Source organism: Sminthopsis crassicaudata, chromosome 3, assembly GCF_048593235.1.
Source record: "Sminthopsis crassicaudata isolate SCR6 chromosome 3, ASM4859323v1, whole genome shotgun sequence".
NCBI classification, from domain to species: domain Eukaryota; kingdom Metazoa; phylum Chordata; class Mammalia; order Dasyuromorphia; family Dasyuridae; genus Sminthopsis; species Sminthopsis crassicaudata.
Genome location: NC_133619.1, coordinates 300,024,759 through 300,041,424, shown reverse-complemented (window position 1 = coordinate 300,041,424; position 16,666 = coordinate 300,024,759). Strand labels below are relative to the sequence as shown.

General features: G+C 36.9%; 1 protein-coding gene across 1 annotated transcript in view; it reads right to left on the bottom strand.

Moving 5' to 3' along the window:
* Positions 1-274: 274 nt before the first annotated feature.
* The window catches only part of SH3KBP1 (SH3 domain containing kinase binding protein 1), a 445,745-nt gene continuing 429,353 nt past the window's right edge, over positions 275-16,666 (bottom strand). The window contains 6 exon segments of the mRNA XM_074300969.1: positions 275-653; positions 2,542-2,605; positions 6,589-6,863; positions 9,143-9,163; positions 9,165-9,272; positions 10,493-10,602. Of these exon segments, the coding sequence (XP_074157070.1) occupies positions 612-653; positions 2,542-2,605; positions 6,589-6,863; positions 9,143-9,163; positions 9,165-9,272; positions 10,493-10,602 (620 nt within the window). The 3' untranslated portion in view covers positions 275-611.

The window sequence follows — 16,666 nt, the reverse complement described above, 5'->3', positions numbered from 1 at the left end:
GATCATTACAAAGACCAGATTATCCTTTTTTTTTTTTTTTAAATACAATATTATACATAAGCTAAAATTTCTCTCCAAGGTGATAGTTTGTTTAGGGGCATAAAATTGCATATGTAAGAGAATCTTAAACTATAAGACAAAAATTAAAATTAGGCTGTTTTCTATTCAAAGCAAAAAGAACAGTAAACATTCATCCTAACTATATGTAGTACAAACATTATAGGAATTTGTGACAAAAGACGTTTAAAAAAATCATAAAATTATAAAGCTTGTAAACCAATAATCTGAAATACATTTTATTTATGGAAAATATCATCAAAATAGTACCACTATGGACTAAACTGCCTGAGTTTTCATTTCACTTGTGGTCTTGAAGTAGAGAAGCTGTTAGCACAATCCACTCAGTTTTAAGTCACAACCACACCACGGGTAAGTCTTTCCTCTAGGATGGAATTTTGTGTTGTGCTATTCAAAACTTTTTGTGCTAATCCTTCAAACAGGGAAATGTCGAGGCAAACCTTAAATCATTTGGCACAAAGTTATTTTGGCTGGGGCAGAAATCTGAGTCTCAGATTCATGATGAATAATGCAACATTTCATCTATCAAGAATTCACTTTGATTGAAGAACTTTCTTTATATCATTAACTTCCATCTACCAAAAAAAAAAAAAAGGAATCAAATTAATTGTGTGAAAATAAAGTCTCAGTGAAAAATCCAACTTTTGAAAGAGAAGTTCTTAAAATAATAATATATATTAATAATACACATATATTACATATTACTATATAATAATAATAACAAAAATATCATATATTTATAGTATTGGGGCAATTAGATAGTGAAGTTGATAAAAATGCAGGACCTGAAGTCAGGAAGACCTGACAAATCTAGCCTCAGACATTTATTAGCTGTGTGACCCTGGGCAATTCAATTAACCTTATTTACCTCAGTTTCCTCATTTGTAAAATGATCTGGAGAAGGAAATGGCAAAGCACTCAGGTATCTTTACCAAGAAAATCCCCAAATGGGGTCATAGAGTCAGACATGAGTGAAATAATTGAACAACAACAACAAATTTATATTATTAAATAAAAAAAAAAAAAAAAAAAATATATATATATATATATATATATATATATCATTTGATCCCTGCAACAACAACTCTAGGAGATAGGTGCTATTATTATCCTCATTTAACAGATGAGTGAATTGAAGCAGACAGAGGTGAAGCATCTGAGGTCAGATTTGAATTCAAAGCTTGATTCCGGCACAGCATTCTATTCACTGCGCCACCTAGCTAACTGGATTCTCTCATTTTATCCTTCCAAGAACTCTGGGATTATCCCCATTTTAAAGAGCAGAAAGTTGAGGAAGACAGTAGTTAAGTCACTGTCCCAGAATTGCACAGTTGCTAAGTGTCTGAGGTCAGATTTGAACCAACCCCAGGTCTGGCGCTCAATCTCCTGGATCACCTTGCTGCCTCATCTCCCCTGATGCTACACTTAATACCAGAAGTACCTTCCCTGTTAATAATCTCTAATTTATCCTATTTATGTGTGATTTGCATATAGTTGTTTACATATTGCTTCCCCTATTAAACTGTGAGCTAGCTCAGAGCAAAGATCCTTTCCCTCCTTCTAATATATCCCCAGGGCTTAGCTCAATGCCTGATTTGCTGCAGACACTTAAAAAGTGCTTCTCAACTTTGGGCTAGGGGAAATATTTATGATTTATGGTCAAAACCTGGGGAAATTTTTAAAGATAATTCCTATTAGTATATGAATAAAATGAAAACTGAAAGCCTAAAAAAATTGATAAAAACAATAGATATAGATATCTATTTATCTATATCTATCTATATATGTGTATATGTATATGTATACACACACACACACACAGACATACATACACACATATATACATATACATGTAAAACAATTGGGGTTAAGTGACTTGCCCAGGGTCACACAGCTAGGAAGTGTGAAGTGTCTGAGACCATATTTGAACTCGGGTCCTCCTGAATTCAGGGCCGGTGTTCTATCCACTGCGCCACCTAGCTGCCCCTAGCATCAAAATGTAGGTTTGGGGCAATTAGGTGGCGCAGTGGATAGAACACCGGCCCTGAAGTCAGGAGGGCCTGAGTTCAAATCTAGCCTCAGACACTTCACACTTCCTAGCTGTGTGACCCTGGACAAGTCACTTAACCCCAACTGCCTCAGCAAAAATAAAAAATTAAATTAAACTGGCATCAGTAAAATGTTTTCTAGTTTAGACAGAAAGAACAATTCCTTTTCAAATAAAAATCCTGGGACTAGTCTTTGTCCAAATGCAAAGAACTTTAGAACTGAAAGGAAACTGAGAAATTAGATAGCCTGACCCTGTCATTTTATCGATGAAAAAAACTTAGTCTGAAAGATGTCAGTGATTTGCTCAACATCACCTAGCAGCAGCTGCAATTGGAGTCCACCTTGCTTAGCTCCCAGTTTTTACTTCCCCAAATGTGTCCCTAAAGTCCACCCACAGAAAGTGCTACCACGCACCTGTAATCGAAGACGAATCTTCTTTTCTTCATCCAATTCAGACAATAACTGCTTAATTTCTCTTCTGAAAATGGAAAGGAAATGGGGTTTTTAAAGAGAAGCTCGACTATTTAAATTGAATTATTTCTTTTGCTCTGTAATGTTTTAAATTCTCCCTAATTTATAATATTTTACAAAGAAATGATACATTTTGTTTTTCTTGGTTAAGTTTAAATGACATAACCAAGAGCAACTTCCTCATGTCCTTGTGCTATAACTTTGATAACATATTTACCAAATTGCTATTTAGTATTAATTAAAATATATTTATTTGAAAAGATATGTTGTTTCACAGCTACAGTTTTTTCTTCTCATAGATTTTTTTAATTTTTAAAAGTTTTATTGGTGGCATTTAATTGATTCTCACATAGTCCCTTATTAAGTATTATAAGAGTATTATTAGACCAAGAGTCTTTAAATTGAACAAGGTGTCCATGCACACAAATAGACAACCTTTGGGAAAATAAATTCAACTATCCAAAAGCTCATGAAAATACCCTATTTTTTTCATAATCATAAATACTGATTAAAATAAGCCTAAGTGTTTATCTCACTTCAAAGATAAAAATACAGCAAAATTCAATCCAGATTGGCACAAATATAGTTAAAAACTAAGAACACTATTATATCACTGATGCTTTCCAGTCTTTTAGGAAAATAATATGGAATTATGCAATGAGAGTTACACAAATATGCACGCTCATTCACTCATTTTCATAGGTTTCACCACTAGGATTATACCTCAACAGTATTAAAACAGGAAGGGGAGGATCCTTATCTGTAACATAAATACTCCTAGTAATACTGTTGAGAAGAGAAAAAAACCATGGATCTATTAACTGGGGAATGGCAGAACAGATTAAGTTATATACATTGATAGACTATTATTGGGCCATAAGAAAAGATGAGCATGAAGAAATCAGAGTGAGGAGTGACGAAGAACAAGGGGAGCAGAACCACAATAACCAACATTCAAACAGACACAAAGACTAAAACCTGGAAGTTAAAGGCAAAGACAGCAGCAGATTCACCTTATACTTATAGTCAAAGATGGCTATTATGGGCATATCTTTGGTAAGGTCAATATATACATTTTTGGGGAGTAGATTTAGCAACTATTAAATAATAGGACTTAGATATATGTGCAATTTTTGTGTGTTTGCACGTATTTTCATCTTACAAGTTTTTCTTATTTTCTTTTTTTAATGCCCTTGTTTATATTCTAGCATCTCTACTTAAAGATGAAAGCCAAAATCAAACTTATATTAACCCCAAGATAATAAAAATAGTAACAGATTTTGTGAAGACACAAAACCATTCCATAAAACCACAGAGTTAATTCAAATGGTTTATAATCACAGTTGACTGCAAAAGTTTGTTGTTCTTGAGTTGTTTTAGTCAGCTGATTCTTTGTGCCCTCATTTGGAGTTTTCTTGTTTACCAATTCCTCTTCTAGCTCATTTTACAGATGAGGAAACTGAGGCAGACAGAGTTAAGTGACTCAGCCAGGGTCACACAGCTAGGCAGTGTCTGAGGCCAGATCTGCACTCAGGCCTTGTTAACTCCAAGCTGATCGCTCTATCCCTTATGCCTCCTAGCTGCCCTGTTTTTGAGGGTTAACAATTGCTTTGGGAGCTAAAATGCCCCCTCTGGGCATTAGTCTTATTTCGAATGTGCTTGGTAAATCTCCACATGGAATCAAGATAATATTCCCTAAGAAACAGGTTCCTTTAGTGGTACTATACATTTGAATATACACCATGTCCATCTCTACCCTAGCTTATTAGATTATAAGCTCTTTGAGAGGAGGGACTGTCTTTTGCCTTTTTTTTTTTTATACCCAGCACAGTGCCTGGCACAGGTAGGTGCTTAATAAATGATTGCTGATTGATAGTAAGTAAAACAAGTCTTCTCCAACTGCTCAACAAATTAGTTGATTTTGCATTTAATCATCTATATATAGTCAGGAATTCACTCAGTCTTCCCTTTTGGAACCCCTACATTCCTTTAGGGTTCAGCTTAGGTCTCACTTTCTGTATAAAGTATTTATTTCCTGATCCTGCAATTGTTAGTTCTCTTATTCTTCAAAAAAAAAAAAAAAAAAAAAAAAAAAAAAAAAAAAAAACATAAGAAAAATGTGTAAGATGAAAACACGTACACACACAAAGAAATTGCATATATCTAAGTCGTATTATTTAATGGTTGCTAAATCTGCTCCCCAAAAATGTATATATCGACTTTACCAAAGATATGCCCACAATAGCTATCTTTGCCGATAAATATAATGTAAATCTGCTGCTGCCATTGCCTTTTGGCCATTATCAAAAATATTTTTGTATTTTCTTGTCTCTGAACATGTCATGTTCCCTCAGTAGAATGTAAGCTCCCTAAGGAGAGGTGATGTTTTTTTATTGTCATCTTTGTATCCCTAAATACCCTGTATTGCTTTGTAAATAAAGTAATAATATTGAAAAAGAATTGTTAAATTGGAACGGATATATGCCTTAAGCATTTATTGGATACCCCATATTATATTAGATGTTGGAGGATACAAAAAAGAAGTGAAGTAATTGTTTTCCATGCATTTAGATGATGAGATAAACATATAAGAAACACAACCCAGCTATAAAAATATACAGGGCTAATTATCCATGCATATATCTTCAAAATGAAATGCTATAATAAAAAAATTAAAAACAAAAAAGAATATACAGGGCTATGCAATAAAAAGCAATACTGAGATATTAGGGTTTTTAAAAAAATGCTTCTTGGAAGAGATGCTTATTGATCCAGTTCTTGATGGAAGAACTGAGCATTGATCCACAGAGGAAAAGGTAGGAAGCACTTTAGACAGGAAGAACAATATGAGAAAAAGCAGGAACATGAAGACCAGCATACGCAGTGAACTGAAAAGGGTATGATCTGGAGTATAAGGATTTTGATAAGAAATACTGAAACACAATACTGATGATGCACCATGAAGGACAGGGGAGGAGTTTGGATAGAGGAGAGAGAGCCATTTTGAGTTCTTGACTGAAAGATAAAAATGGTATATGAGGAAGATAGTTACGTACTATAATGAATCCCTTATGGGATTCATTATAGTAGAGAAGATACTGTAGGCAGTATTACTTCTTACTATTCATGTCTTGCTTTTTCCAATTAGATTGTAAATTCATTGAGAGAACAGACAATGCCCCAATTACTTTTAAAATTATTTTTTATAATGAATTATTATGAATAATAATATAAAAATTATTTTATAGTACTAATAGAAAAATAACTCTACATAGAGTATGAACTCAATTAAAAGTTTTCTGATTATTTCAATATTAATTTTAAGATATTTAAGTCCTACCCACTACCTCCCATCCCCATTGTCTCAATCTCTGCCCCAGAAAAGCTGAGAGGATATGAAGGAATGTCCTAGAGAAGACCTAGACTATAAAAATACTGCCTTAGCATTTGTCTGTTCCTCCTCTACTTCTTCTACGGCTTGTAATGAGGGTAGCCAGAGGCTGGGAAGATACGGTAGGGCTTCAAATACCACACTACAGTCAAGCACAGAATGGAGTGGACCCCAGAGACTTCTTGTCATCGAACTGTACGACAGTGCTGATAATTTGAAGGTTCCCCTGCCCTTTGTAAGTCTGGGAACTCTCCAATCTGGAACTGAAAAGAGTTCAGAAAGTCTTGCTTTGGGGGAACACTTCCTGCTAACCCCACTTGTCAATCTAAGGGACTTTGTGGGTATCCTTTGGTCTGGCATCCCTAAAAGCTCATTCCAGCCTGGAGACCACCTTCTACACCATTCAAAGAGAGTCTGGAATTTTTTCAGAGTTTTGGGATATACTAAGCCACCAGCCAATTCAGATTCAGTACCTTATCTAAGTGTGGGATGATTTGTAATTTAAGGTTTTGCTTTCTAGGGAAGAAACCCCCCCCCCCACACAAGATTACAAGCAAACCCCTGAAAAGAAGAATTAGATAACTCCTGTTAACACTCACTTTTGCTGGTCCTTCATTGTTTCAATGATGGTCCTCAACTCTTTCACTTGTGTCCTAAGCTCTTCCACAGCTGACTGACCATAGCTCAACTGCTCAGTCTTTGGCTTTCCTTCGATGCTGAACAGGGAAGGGGAGTTGGACCGGTGACTCGCTGTTCCCAAAGACGCTGAGTGAAGGGAAGACGAGGAGGAGGAGGAGAGGGCAGTTTGTGTGCTGCTCCCAACAGCAGCCATCCCCCCAGGTTTTGGAGGCAAGGAGGCTTTGTTGTCGGATACCTGTGGGAGACAGGAACGAGACCCACTGATGAGCTGCCAGCCTGCTCGGGCCTCTGCCCTTTCCCACCGGGCTGTCCGTTATGCAAACTCTCTCAGAGACCACAGTAAATAAAAACACACCATATTTATGGAAGAAAACTGGTGGCCGACCCCACCACTAGATGTCACTAACGGCTCACTTGAAAGCTACAGAAGCTTTCTGACTAGCTTACCTTGTTTAAAGTAATAGACAATTGGTGGATGGGATGAGAAAACTGAATCCTGTATTAGATTTATTATTTAAAGGAACCCTGACATGATACTTGCAATAAATTACAAGCCTCTTTATCTGTTTGACATGCAAATTTGCAAAGCATTCCCTGTTTTTCAGACGTCCCCAGCAATCCAGTGACAGTCACCTCTGCTGTACCTTACACAGAATTCTCCACCTTAGCTGCCCCCCACACCTGGAAGGTTCTCCCGCCTTCTACTCAGCTTCCCAGGCTTCCTTCAAAACCCATGTAAAATCCTATTTTCTGCAAGAAGACCTTTCCTAGTCCCTGGTTACCTCAATGCCTATATATAACTATATAGACTTCTTTTCCCATGTTGTCTCCCTCATCAGCATGTGAGCTCCTCAAAAGCAGGGAGGATCTTTGCTTTCCTTGTGGCCCCAGCACTTAACACAGTGTTTGGCATATCATGAGTGCTAACTGCCTACATTATTTTCAGGGTAATGCACATTACATTAGATTGCAACTATTTTAAAAGATTCACGTACCACAATCCTGGAAAGTGCAAAAAATGAAAATCCCTTGGAAATGTTCATTTCTTTTATATTTCTCTCACAAATGTCTCAACATGTATGCTCGTAATTAAATTTCTAATAAACGTAGGAGATGTCTTGATTCTATTTTAATAAGTAAACATTTTATTTTTTATCTTGGTTCATGTTCCCAGGAATGCCAGAATGGTTGGAAGATATTCCAGATGCTCTCTAGTCAGTCAATAAACATTTACTAAGAGCTTGCTATGTGCCAGACACTGTGCTAAACTAGGGATAGAAAGAAAGGCAAAAGATACTCCCTGCTCTTGAGAAACTCAATCTAATGAGGGAGACAACATGCAATAAACTATGTACAAACAAGCCATACACAGAATAAACAGGAAATAATCAACAGAGGGAAGGCACAACAATTAAGGGAGACCAGGAGAGGCTTCCTGTGGAAGAATGGATTTTAGTTGGGAAGTTAGGAAGCAGAGATGAGGAGGACAAGCATTTCAGGGATGAGAAATAACCATTTAAAATGCTAAGAGCCAAAATACGAAACGTCATGTTATGGAGTGTGTTGTGAGGAACAGCCAGGAGGCCAATGATGCTGGATCAAAGATCAGCTGAGCTGTAAGGTCATATTAGTTATACACAAACCCTATTCATCATACAAAGGCGCTACATCTGGCTTCCCTTATTTCTTACTGACCATTATTTTAAATTGCTCACACCATCTTAGAAATGGATATTTAAAGAGGACCACAGAAATAAAATGTTAAAACTTAAAATACCTAAAATCCGCCCTTCAATAGGTCACTCTTTCCTTTCATGGGAATATTATTTGTTTTCTTTTAACAGTCTGCTCCCCTTTTGGCCCAGACCTGTGACTTTATTGATCAGAAGATGGAATTAGTTGTCTGTGAGGAAAATATCCCTCCCAAGGCAGATGAGCAAATTCTCTGAAATCTCTAGCATAATTAATTATTTGAAGGCACTGAGTGGTTAAGCTAATTTCCCATGGTTACATAGCTAGTAAATGTCAAAAACAAGGCCCAAACCAAGATCTTCATGACTAAGGTCAGCTCTCTCTATTCATTATTTGTCCAAGCTGCCTCCTATGAGAACCCCGTACACTAATTTAAAGGCAGACCTTTCCAAAAATACTTCATGACCTGACAAATATTTGTGCATGAGGGACTATTAGGTCTCCTGGGAAAGAAGCAAAAAGGAAGGCACAGCATTTTATGTATTTATTTTAGGAGCTGCTAGATTGTAGTTTTTTGAGGCTTGGAAAGGGTACAGGAGGAAATTGTGTGAAAACAAATATTGAACTTAGAAATCTCAGGAATTCTAACCAGATGGCACCTACCTATTATGACTAAAGCTTCCAAGGAGTCAATAACATTTCTCTGAGATGTCCTCTGTCTTAATGATTAAACCAATCGATGCTATCTGAGCATCCCCTAATTTGTCGTTAGAGTGAGAGAACAGGGACCCAAGGGCACCTCACACGTGCTTGTACCCCTACCTGTGATATGGTAACAGTCTTTTGCCGTCTTCTTGGACACGTCTATTCCTCTGTGTGCAAGGGAAGTGTGCTCCTCTTTATCTTCTTCTGGGCTTGGAGAGTCAAAGAAATCAGGACTTGAAAGGGAAGACTAGGTAAGGCACAGAGAAAGGGAAGAAAGTTTTGTTAATATCATGGATGTGCCAGGTAAGGTCATTCATTGGGTGCTCACCATGGCCTTTGTGAAGCTGGGAAAGTAGGATTATTCCCATTTAACAGATGAGCAAAGTAAGGCTTACCAGGAAAATAAACCAGGACATTATATCAGGTCTCCTATTCCACTGATCCCCAAAATGCCTCATTTAAATTGGCTAAAGGATGTTGTTTCTGAATTGTTCCAATTCTACCTGTTATTTCTGAAAGCAAAAGCTTTGAAATCTCTCCAGGGTCGCTATAGCCTGAAGTATTTCAAGGAGAACTCTATTTTGGACATGTCAAGGGAGGAGAGAACTATCTCCTTGTTCTCTTCAACAGCATGAGAGAAGGGGATCATTTCCATCCTGAGGGCAAATTCCACATCTAACTGCATATCTTGGGGCCACAGATAGGACCTCAGAGGCCATCTGGTCCAGCCTGCTTCTTAAAAATGAGGAAACTGGGGCCCAGAGAGAGTAATGGGTGTGCCCTAAGTCCCATAGGCAGAAAACACTAAAGGTGATATCGGAACCTGGGTCCCCTTTCAACATTACTAATCTGGACATTTTGCTAACATATCATTCTGAACTTATTTATTAATGGCATTTTTGTATTATGTTTTAAGGGTTGCAAAGCACATTTCTCATTTGATTCTCACAATAACCCTATGAGCTAATCCTATGTTATCATTTGAAATGCAGTTACCAAAATTAAAAAAAAAAAAAATTAAGAGACGTCTGTTAAGAATCCTTGCATGAAGCTTTATGGCTCTCAGCTTCCTCTTTAGTAAATACTGATGATGGTAGAGGGTGTGTGTGTGTGTGTGTGTGTGTGTGTGTGTGTGTGTGTGTATACATGGTCTGGACTAGCCCCTTTTATCACTGATCATTTCTTTCATTCTGATTCCACTCCAATGAAGGAAATGAGGGAGTGTGTGGCCTAGAACAGGGGAAGGAGGAAAAGTGACTATGGCATTTTTTCTTTTCACAGATATGCATAAAAAACAAAATCATAAACAGAAAATTCAGATTCTCCATGTCCCATTTGTACTTATGCTTAGTGAACCCACTAAGCATAAACTGCTTAGGATAAATCACTACCTCTTCAATGAGGTATCCTAGATCCTCTGATTTTACAAGAAAAGAAGAGGGACAGTGATGATTAGGAATCACTTACAGATGTGAGAGACTGGGATGGAGGCCGTCTACCAGTGGCTTTTGGTCTGCTTGTTGTCGGATGACTGAGCTTCTCAGTAGATGATACCACAGAGTCAAAACCTTCTAGATCTAAAATAAAAGCAAAAAAAGAAAACATCTGTGATGGAAGGAAAAAAAAACACACACCAACCTTATGAGAATAAGAGGAATGGATTGAGGGCACCTTCACATGTTATAAAGAAATACATTTCCCCCCCACCCCATATGAAGTGAGCTTCAACCTGACTCTGGTCCTTGTCCACACCATAACTGCCGCCTCACTCCTCCTGGGAATGCTACCTTTCTATCTCCTGTCTCACCTCTTTCTGAATTGTCTTCCTCAATTAGAAATGTAGCCCCTTTTAAGGTAGAGAGGCTCTGGCTTGCTTGTATTTGTATTCCCAGCATTTAGCTCACTGCCTGGCACATAAATGCTCTACCTTCCTACCTTTCTGACTATTTATTTATAATTTATCTCTCTAGGTATCCAGATATTCATGAGGGCCTTACAAGAAAATATTACAGGAACTGAGTGAATTAATTTTCTCTCTCAGTTTAGCAAGCTACTGTGGGAAAGGGAAAGTACTGCATGAATTTTCTTTCAGCATGGAAAGAGCTGCTTCCATAAATCTTAGAATAGCTATAGAAAAAAGGGAGGGCACTGCTCTTAGAAGCCTCTTTCTTTCCCTCTAAAGGTAAATTTAATAGGTAAAGTGTTCTGGTTGCATCAATAGAAAAAGCAGTTAACAAAAACTGTTACCATAGCAAAGGGTATATTGATTACCAGTGATTGATTCCAGAATACAAAAGCATCCTTATAGAAGGCCCAGGAAATCCATTTGGTTGTGCTATTGTTATTTAATGTCTCCCCAAACCCATCATTCACTTGCTATTTTGTCCTACAAAATACTGTATTTTTATTTAACTTTTCATGTATATGGATCTGTTTTTTCATATTTTCAACTAGACTATAAGGTCTTCCCGAGCTACCCAGATAGTAGGTATTCAATAAACGTAAACTGACAGAAGATGAGACTGGGTATCATCAAAAAATCAAATACTTATTGAACATCTACTATGTGCCCAGCAGAGACCTTCTGGCCTAGACGCTCCTTCTGATTTCTAGAGTTACATCATCTTTTGAAAATAATTTGGGATAATGGCTTCAATACAATTGAACTTAACATTTTAAAGCACCTACAATTCACAGTGCCAAACACTGGAGTTTAAATGATGAGCAATGATATAGATCCTGCCTCCCAAGAGCTTTCATTTCAGTAAGTGATAATAGTAAAACATATATATATAATATCACCATACATTTTACTGATAAAGGGGGCATAAAAGAGAGCTTTGGAAGGCAAGGTAGATTGAGAAGAGAATGAGAGAATATTTCAGGGAGGAAAAAAGAAATGACATCAATGTATGTAGACGTGTTTGTGATTCATTAACTAATGTAGAAATAATTGGTGGAGAGAGAAGGGCCCAAAGGCACACTGTGCTTCAAGCCTGGGAATGCATTATTTTGTTACCTGACAGGATGAGGAATGCCTTTTATAATCTATCAAATACAATGATTAGACAAGGAAAAAGTTGCTAAACAAATCTTCTTTTGTTGATAGTCAAAATAATCTGGTTTATCCTGTTAATGTGATACTCGAGTTGAACAACATGTTTGGACACTAGCTCCTGAAATGAGCTAAGCAGAGTCAAACATGATTCATTGGTCAACAGAAGCTAGTAAATCACAGTCACATTGGGTTCACTTATATGATTCTTGCACCTGGTAAATGAATAATGAAGTAATTATTTTATACAAGCTTTTAAGGGTTTTGTGTAAAACTTAATATAGCCTCACAAACCCTTGGGTGTGGGAAATGAGCAAACCTGTGATATTTTCAAATTCTTTCCAAAGATTGGTTCTCCCTTGAGGTAGAGAAGGCAATGACCTAAGTAAGGGTCCTCCTCCTACCCCAACTCTTTCCTGCTGGCCTTACTAAGATGCCTAAACCTTTCATGCTACCCCTTCCTCATTCTCTTAAACGAAATGTTTAAAAATTCCATCTGTAACTCAATAACCTTGCATCAGTATCAACATTTGAAAATAAATTGGTTTAACAGAGGAGTCAGATAGTCACCTAAGAGGGCTCTAAAGGAAAGAAATAGAAAATATGTTTTGAGTGCTGGCTGTGATTAAGAAAGTCTATATCTGTTAAGGCCATCACAAAAAAGAAGAGGCCCCAGACAGTGACAGAGTAGAGTAAGGGAGCAAGAGGGAGGATGGGAATGGGACACTGAGAGCAAGAAGAGGTTTAAAACTGGGCCTAAAGGGATGCTAAAATTTTATCTATTTTCTGAATTTTGCTGCTAACAAGGACAGCTGAATTTAAAGCCAAGAGATGGGTGAATTAATTTCTCTATCCTCAAAATTTTCATTGCACTTTTTCAGGACTTCTTCGTTTTCCCTTATATTCTCTATTATGTCTTGCTCCAGGCCTCTATTCCCATCATAAGATTGTAAATATCTTGAGAGCAGGATATATGAGCAGGATATATGATGTAATTAATTACATTTATATCCTCTCATTTTTCCTCTGCTTCTCTTTCTCTTTTTTTCCTTCTTTCCCTTCCTTTCTTTCTTTCTTCCTTCCTTCCTTCCTCGCCTCTCTCTGTCTCCCTGCCTTCCTATGAGTTCATAGTAGGCATGTGTTTGATTGAATTAAACACTTCCTATATATGGAAGGCATTGTATTAGATTGGAGACAACTAAAGGCTTGAGGTACCAAATAAATAGGTTCTATAAAAGTCAACTCAGAAGAACCTGGAACTTGGACACAGGTTCAATTTAAGCAGCATTTTTCTATTTCAGGCACCTTTTATGTGAATTCCTACACCTCTTCTTAAAGAGTTGCAATAATTCAACATTGTCTTCTGCTCTGGATCTAGGGGTAAATTCCAATTGAGAGTTTTCCTACCCCCTCTTCTACCACCCAACCTTATCTACATTACATTTCTTTCAGAGTTCAATGACCTTTTATATAGGCTAAGCATTTTAAAACTTATTTTTTAAAAGAAAAAGTATCTACTCTAATTTCACTGTTTCTCTGCTTTCGTTGCCTTCCACAAATGATGGATGGATGGAAGGAAGAAAGGAAGGATCAATTACTGTGGTGGAATAAGGAAAGTATTGGATTTTTGAGCTGGAAAATTTCTGTCAGAACATTGGTCACAGGACCAGAGTTTGTTGCTCTGAGCCCCTCTGAGTCTCACAGAACAGGAGGAAGATGGTCTAGCTAACACCTATAGTTCCTTTCAGCTCCTGGGCCATCTCTTACCACCAATTCCCTCTGATCCTCTCTCACAAAAGGAAGACCTTTTATCATTAATGAATCAAATTATGTGAAGTGAGGCTCACTCACAGAGAGCACATAAGTCATCCTTTCAGCCTAACTTTCCATGGCTTTGGGTACAAAAAAAAAAAAAAATATATATATATATGCCTTTATTTATGGCAGTTCAGCTTTGAACTGATAAAAGACTCATCTGGTTGGGAGACCAGGAGCTGAGAACTACATGCATTTGAGGTTATACTGGTATATTTCTATATACTACCAACTGTGATATGTCCTTACTTCCTCAAAAGTTGGAGAAGAAACTATGCAGTTGTACACCCAGACCCACATACACACATTTTTAAATCACTAAAGTATAAACCATGCTCCCATGATTGTGTTATGGTAGCTCTAGTGAAGGCAGATTTTTCCATTACTAACCTTTGTGGTGGAAGGGAAATGTTATACTTTTCCTCGTGGTTTTGAAATGGATCAAGCTGAAATTTGATATGAATTTTTTTTTTATCCCAGCTAGGAATTTTTCCTCTCAGTAAAAAAAAAAAAAAAAAAAAAATCTCAAAGCCATCCTAAAATTTTTGAGATGGAGAAACAATAGTGTTCTTTTTAAAGCTAGCTTCAGTGGGATGAAAAGTTGTCAGATGGAACTTTTGTGATACCTGGGAGGAAAAAAATCCTTTTAACACAGCAAAGATAATTCTTATTGAAAATGACAAAGTAAAGTCAGAAGGGATCTTTCTCACTCTGTGTAGCATGTTAAACTTGCTCATTTTCCATAAGGACTAATTCTCATTTCCTTCAACTGGAAAATCTGCCATCATTTTCCATGGACATCCCAGACCAGTCACAATGCTCGCAATTACCACATAAAGCACAGATGGTAAAAACGTGGAAAAAAGACTGTCACATGTTTGAATCAGGACAGCCATCCTCAAAGGCTTTCTCCATGAAGCTCCTTGCTAGTTCCCCCCCCCCCCCATATCACTCTTAATAGTTCATTTTTGTGGTCTAGCATCACAGGACTAGAAATGCTTAACTGAAAGCGAGTCACAACTTTTCATAGTGCCTCAGTTTCTTCATCTACAAAATGATCAATTCTTCTTTCCATAGATTTTTTTTCATAGGGGAAATTGTCTAGTTTATTAGAGAATTTTGTTAGAGTGTTTTTCACTAAATATTAAAGCACTATGCTAATCACTAGGGAAGATATCAAGAAGTTGTTTTTTGCTCTGCCATTCCTCCCCCACTCCCTTACCCAGTGTAGTTGAGTTCTTGAATATTAGTATGAAGACCTAGAGAAGGAGATTCTTTATAAAGCTAACTTGATTTTCAAGAAGGTACAGCTCAAAACCTGAATTATTTCCCATTATACAATGATAAACTTTTCCCCACTTTGTTGTTGATATTTTTTCAGTTCTGTCCAATTGTTCATGACCTTATTTGGGATTTTCTTGGCAAAGATACTGGAGCGGTTTACCATTTTACAGATGAGGAAACTAAGGAAACAGGGTTACGTGATCTGCCTAGCATCATACAGCTAGTAAGTATCTGGGATTTGAACTCAGGGAAATGAGCTATCCAGAATTCCAGGCCCAGCACTCTATCTACTGCACCACCTAGCTGACCCAATAAGGAAAAGTTATAAAGAAAATAGAAAGATCTGTCTCTATGAGGGCACTGAATCATAAAAGGCCAATATTTGAAGAGATATCAAAGGACCATCTAGCCAAATCTTCCTTTAACAGCTGAAGCTTCCTGACTGTCAATCCATTACTCTGTTCGACTATGTATATATCACATTGTCTCAGGTAACAAATCATCCAATTTATGAAATCCCATCACAAGAGTACAGTATTAGATCTAATAGGTATTCTATTGCTTGCCTTCTCAACGAGTAACGGAAGGGAGTTAGGAAGAAAATTTGAAACTCTAAATTTTAAAAAATGAATGTTAAAAATAAATTAGCTAAAAAATAAATAAAAGTATTGTGTTGAGCATTAAGTAAGCATTAAATAGATACTTGCCTATTTATCAAAAACAAATGGGGCCTGACTCACTGATTGAAAATCCTATTTCAGGAAATGATGAAGCTTTGAAGGAAAGTAAATTCTGAATGTAGCAAATTTATCACAAATTTAAGGCTGAAAGCCAACCTTAGAAAATAACTAGTTCTGTTTTCCCCCTCCACCACTTTAGAGATTAGGAAACAGAGATGCTAAAAGACAGTGACAGGGTAGATTACACAGAGAACAAGAAGAAGAGGTGGTATTTGAATCCAAATTCAATGTTTTCTCCACTAGAGCACAGTACTTCAGTGCAGTCATGGGCTGTTGTTAAACTATGGTCTGTATGTCGCTTTATTATGAACAATTAAGAACTGAGGAAGTTTCTGAAAAGATAGGGAAACCATAAGAAATATTCTTTTGCATCACAGTGCCCATCCTTTTAGATTGGACACAGATAGCATTTTACCCATTCCTGGTAAACAGCATCAATGACACTTAGTATATTTTTCTTCACAAATCAGAAGCTCTGTATAATTTAATGGTAAGCAAGACAATTATAAATCTTGATATCTCTCTGTGAGAGAAAAACACTGTCATTTTAAACAACAGAATATAATTTCTTCTACCCAAATGTACGTTTTTAAAAAGAGACTTTAAGTATAAAGCCTGGTGTGTGTGTGTGTGTGTGTGTGTGTGTGTGTGTGTGTGTGTGTGTGTTAATCAAAATTTTTTCAGCTGTTTACTTGACAATTCCCCCCCATTTTATATTTAAGTTAAAATAAAGATAAAAATTTAAAA